Source organism: Harmonia axyridis, chromosome 7, assembly GCF_914767665.1.
Source record: "Harmonia axyridis chromosome 7, icHarAxyr1.1, whole genome shotgun sequence".
In the NCBI taxonomy this organism is placed as follows: Eukaryota; Metazoa; Arthropoda; class Insecta; order Coleoptera; family Coccinellidae; genus Harmonia; species Harmonia axyridis.
The window spans coordinates 8,436,047-8,442,130 of record NC_059507.1 but is presented as its reverse complement, the minus strand read 5'-3'; the positions used below and the strand labels follow the sequence as shown (position 1 = coordinate 8,442,130).

The 6,084-nt window shown below is 37.4% G+C and overlaps 1 protein-coding gene across 1 annotated transcript; it reads right to left on the bottom strand.

Moving 5' to 3' along the window:
• Positions 1-3,334: 3,334 nt before the first annotated feature.
• Positions 3,335-5,643, bottom strand: LOC123684453 (leucine-rich repeat-containing protein 24-like). The gene has a single exon (XM_045623723.1). The coding sequence runs from the start codon at positions 5,262-5,264 to the stop codon at positions 3,543-3,545; it is 1,722 nt and encodes a 573-aa protein (XP_045479679.1). The 5' UTR covers positions 5,265-5,643; the 3' UTR covers positions 3,335-3,542.
• Positions 5,644-6,084: the final 441 nt, after the last annotated feature.

Sequence of the window (6,084 nt, the reverse complement as noted above, 5' to 3'; positions counted from 1 at the left end):
AGCGAGAGTTTTTCAAAGGTAACCCTTGAAAAATTTACTTGACTACTTGATTTCTCTTCTGTACTGGAAGGCTTGAAATTTTCTACAAAGTTCGAAATTCAAATCATCATTGATTGGAACCACATCGTTTGAAACCATCTCTGACACAAAATTAGTAAATTTCAAACATTATGACGAAATGAAAAAGCTGAACGAGAGCTCAAAAATAAATAGTCATAAGTTTTCAAGTATGCAATAATAATCCATCACATTTGTCCCTTCCATGCAGGTTTCTGCTATTTGATATTCATTCAATATTAACTAGTATCAATTACACAGGCCAACACACATTTTGGTGCCTGCGATTTTTTAACTGTTCCTGAGTAATTTTTGGATGCAGAATGTAAAAAAGTTCTCAGATTTTGTCTATCAGATCTAGTTTTTGAGATTTTTTTAAAAATTGTGTATATAATTTACGTTATAACTGTTATAATATATAATATTACTATTGACATTTAAAAAAAACAATGACACATGGATTTAAGTATTTATTGCAAAAACTTAATTTACATAATTACATTAGTCACTAATCACATAAAAATTTTCTTTTATACGATTTTCTAGAATGGAGTTTACTAGGGCAGTCTCGCTGAAGGCTCCAGCAGTAGTCCGCCATCATGTGGCTATCCCATCGTCCTTGATAACGATCTTCCATAGTTTTAATATCCTGGTGGAATCTTTCCCCCTGTTCTTCACTACAATCACCTAAGTTTTCTGGAAAACGATCTAGGTGACTGTGGAGGTAGTGAACTTTTATACTCATGTTACAGCCGAGAATATTAAAATTTGAAAGCATAGTTTCCACTAATTCTACGTAATTCTCTGCTTTATGATTGCCAAGAAAATTTTGTACTACTTGAACAAATGAACTCCAAGCGTTAGATTCAGTCTCGTTCATTGATGTGGTGAATTGTGGATCTTTAACAAGTTGCCTTATTTGAGGACCATCAAATATACCAGCTTTTAGTTTTTCCGTGCTAATGCCAGGAAATTTACGTGACAAATACCCAAAACAATTTCCATCTCGATTTAAGGCCTTCACAAATTGCTTCATTAGGCCTAGCTTGATATGCAAGGGCGGAAGTAAGATTTTTTCTCTTGAAACCAAAGGTTCGTTGATCACGTTTTGTATTCCTTGAATCATGACATCTCTTGAAGGCCAATTTTTGTTAACCCAGTGTCATTTTTAGCTCTGCTGTCCCAAAGGCACAAAAAACAAGGATATTTTGTATAACCACTCTGCTGTCCAAGGAGGAAGTTAACCATTTTTAAATCAACACAAAATGACCAGTGATGTTCTTCGTATTTAATTTTTCTCAAAACTAATGCTATTGTTTCATATTCTTCCTTCATGGTAGTAGAATGACCAATAGGAATTGAGCCATATTTGTTACCGTTATGTAAAAGAACACATTTTAAACTACGTTTTGAACTGTCAATAAAAAGGCGCCAATCATCTGGAGTGTATTCAGGCAAACCCATTTTTTCTAAGAGCCCTTTTATATTGTTACAGAATACCAAGTCATTTTCCTGAGTGAAAAAAGGCAGCAGATCCTTATCTCTTTTACGATAAAATGTAATATTAGTACCTCGACAAAGTAGATTTTTTTCTTTTAATCTGGATGCAAGTAATTCAGCGGATTCCATTGAGAGATTCAGGTCTCTTATAAGATCGTTTAGTCCGTGTATCTCAAAAACTAGAGCTGATAAAAAAAATCTGGTGGCATTTTTGGAATCAGCACATTAAAAACATCTGAAATCAGATGTTAGATTTCTGGCACCAAATTTTTTTTTTCATATTGTTGGCCTGTGTTATCATTATGATAATTCAAAGTATAACAACAAAATTGCAAAAGTTTGCGTCAGTTTGGTGATCACGAAAATATTGGTTAATTATTCGATATTCTTCTGGACTTACCTCTAGTCCTGGTGAGCGATCAACATCAAATTTTGAAAGAACGTTGGAAATGCCATTCTGTATATACAAGAAAAATCCAAACTCGATCGGATCTATTATCATCATAAAATACAACTTGGAGTTAATATTGGTCATTTTTTTATTCTTCTTGAATTTTGCTATGATTCTCGATACGCAATCAGAATAAAATTTTCCATGACTGGAATTGTCATTTTCCATTCAAATAGAATGCGCCACTGTTTATTAGGCTGAAACGTTTTGAAATGCATTTCTTTGTGTTGGTATTTCATTAGCTTTCAAAAATAACTTTCAGTTTTCACATTTCAGAATGATGAAATTTAAATCATGATGATATGAAGTTTTCCAATTTTTCTTTCAATATCCCATAAACATTTTTTTAGTATGGAACCAAGAATACGCACTGAATAATAATTCATTTCTAATAGGTCAACGATTCTAACAGAAAAAACTGTTCTTTGTGAAATTCAATTGATTTTGGTTCATTTATCTAAATAAACCAAAGAGAGAAATCGAACACAAAATTCGTCGTTGAAACAATGAAGAAAAATTATAAAATCTAGATAGAGGGATGTCAATTTTCACTTCAGACAGCTCATGTCATATTATTTTGATTGATACATTAACTTTATATAAAGCACTTTGTTTCAATTGACTCCCCTAATAGGTGAATGTGAAAGTCACCTGAATTTTTGATTTTGATTAAAACGAATTTATATTTTGTACTGTCTTTCGCTATTTAATTCTTTCATTTTATGGATAAATTATACTTATGATTAATATAAAAAATATGTGAATATTATTTTTTTGTGATTTTTCATTACACATAAATTATAAACTAGAGAGTATTTTTCTTATGACAAATGATGCCAAAATTAACGATATGATATTTATAATAGTCTCAATATTAAATTACTCACAATACTTCATTCCAGATAAAAAATGAGATTCTTGTTCGTCTCATAATTATTGCCAAAATAATATTTTATTAGAATATTTCCATTTCTTCACACAAAAATTGGTTGAGGAACAAAAGATTACGAAATAATACTCCGAATCATAGCAAAAAATAATCAACGGAGATCGTTAAAAATTTCATCATACAAAATTATTTATCAAGGGATTTATTAAATTTCTATGAAATTTCTCATTCGAAAAGTTATATTTTCTTCGCCTTCATTGATGATTAGGGAATGTTCGAATTTATTAAATTTATTTTCAAGCAATGGAATATATTTTCAAACTTTGCCTCTCGTATAAACTTGAAGCATGTAATAACGTTTCATTTGAGATTTTATAATGAGAATTCTCCCTGAAAATTGTTAGAGTGGTGAGTTGGAAAAACACATAAACCGGGAATTATGGAAAATCCAAATAAGATTGTTTTATTATCTTAAGTCAGTGTCAATTGTTCCATGATAATTTTACATATTATTGATTTAGAATAACAATAAATTCAAAATATTAACTCATCATATTTGACACAAAGATGGCTTGAAAGGGGGGACAGTCTAGAACAAACGTAACATGAGCAAAAGGCACTAATCGAATATGGAGAAAGGGGAGTTTACAGAGATACAAACTCTGGATTCAGGGGGACACAACTTGAGGGCATTGGCGTGGGCGTCACTTCGTCCATGGTTGAGTCGGGCAAGGAGAGCGTTGAGCTACCACAAGCAGTCACCCTAGGTCCCATATTGTCGTACTGAGCAATGGGGTTCTGTCTTCTGGGCAAGGTGGCCATTCCATGGTACACCATTTTCGACCTATGGGACAGGTCTAGTAAATCCGGACCCTGTCTCTGACTCGGTTCGTGATGATCCCGACTCAACGAAACGGAAATGAAAATATTACCGTAGGGAGCAACAGGAAGAATATTACCAGAAAACTCCGGAGGAGGAGGAAACACAGTCATCGGTAAAGGTTCTCTTTCGATGGTTATCAACACCGGAGGATCCACTAGGTCAACTTCAGGTCCCAAACCTTCACAACTTCCGGTACCGCGATCGGTAGTGGTCGCGATGCTTACATCTAGCAGTTTTTTCTCTTGGTCCGTAAAACTAACACTGGCTTTAATGTCGTGCCCACGTCTTCTGGAGCTTCGAGCACAGTACACCGCGATCATGGTACAGAACGCGGAGAACCCGACGGCCACACCGACCACAACCATTGTCCACCACACGAAACCTACGTCCGACTTGATAACAGTCGTCGCAGTAGCGACCTCCGGCAGAACTAAACTGACGTTTTGCACGACGGTATCCAGGACATTCTTCGCCATACACGTATACACACCCACGTCCGCATCACTCACGTTAAATATACTAATGTTCGCCCACTTATCTAGAAGACCCTCTTCAGCCTCGATGACAATCCACGTGTGATTGATGGGATATCCTTCATACAGCCACCACACCTGCGGTTCCGGATCTCCTTGGATGTGACAGCCAAATGTCACGTTTCCGCCAGCCTCGGCCTGTACTTCGTTTTGAGGAGAAACAGCCACTTGAGGCAAGCAGGCGAACTCCTCGGAATTTACATTTTCCCAGTGACGTTCGTACAGGAAATCCGGCTCGGAACATGACAGCGAGGTTGAATGTAAATTGCTGGCTAAAAACCAATTCCTGAATCCTCTCAGCTCGCAATCGCACCTCCATGGGTTGCCGTCTAATTGTAGCGTCTTCAGGTGAGCAAAATTCATGAACGTTGTTTCGGACACATTCTTCAGAAGGTTGTATTTGAGATTCAGGGATTCCAGAGAGCCCAAGTTCACGAAAGCGTCTTTGTGGATGTATTCAATCCGGCAACCTTCCAAATCTAATATTCGGAGATGAGGCAATGGAGGAAATTGTTTTTCGATCAATTGAGTCAGAGGATTTCCGGATAAGAACAGAACTTTCAGTCTTTCGTTTCCGTGGAATGTTAAGGGATGCAGGCTGGTCAACGCGTTGTGAGATAAGTCGATTTCTATCAGGATGAGGAGTTCGTTGAAGGCGTCTTGGTTCAATTCCAACAAACCGTTCTTAATGAGATATATCCTTTGGAGATTCATCAAACCAGCGTTTTTGAAAGCGTCCTTTGGCAGGTACTTGATATGGTTCTGAGACAGATACAAAACCTGCAAGTCGGAGTCCAAGGAGTTTGGCACAGATGTCAGTCCACCACTCTTACAAACCGCACTTCTTTTACCACCACTCCATTTACAAACACATGGCAGTTGGCAGTCAGTCCAATCTGGTGAGGCTGAAGCCAGGGTAATCATCAGTAGAACAACGAAGATTACCGCCATCCCACTTGTTCATGTTGCAGCGTCACCATCCTCGAATCACATCAAAGTCCAGCAGAGTATCCCGAAGAACCGTAACATGCAGGACCATCGAGATGTCAGGGAGTGGAGAAGTCGCGAGTTGACATACGAGACGCGAGGCGGCTGTTCGAACACTGGAAAACTTGTTGTTGTGAATTGGGTGAATCAAGTTATCCAGGAAACGTTTCGTATTATTTATAACACGCAGATGCAGAGCAGATATCAATTCCAGAATGACAATGGGGGAACCGTCATTGGTAACATACTTCCGTCTATTTCTATTCTTGGATTACGAAAGCGGTTGTTTTCGTTGCGAAAGTTGCGTGAGAGACCTCTCTTGTCATAAGTTCACCGCACTATGATTTCGGTCCGCAGCTTTGTGGGTCGGGGCGCTCGTATTTGTTGCGTCGGCGTGGTTCGGATAGAGATGCGCCACCCTCAACTTTGCAGCAGGCTTTCTGTTGCTGACTGTCACCCCCTGGCGAAAAACGTTGATTTTCCTGGCAGGATATTCGAATTTTCCACCGCATCAAGTTCGGTCAGGTATTACTTCAAACTGTTGAGATGTATCTGACCTGTGAGGTTCACAAGATGTCAAGTTTACCGTTAATGCTGCCATGAATTCGTGTAAAGTTCTGAAATAACTGGATTTTTTAAGAAGGTGAAAATAAACTCTCAAAGTTGTATATAAGCAAAGGTTAAAGGTGTACACTACCTTAGCTTCTTAGTGCAGATTTATTTTGATTTTTTGCGAAAATCGCTTGGTTCATTCTTTCAATTTTTGGAAGAAACTTTGATATGT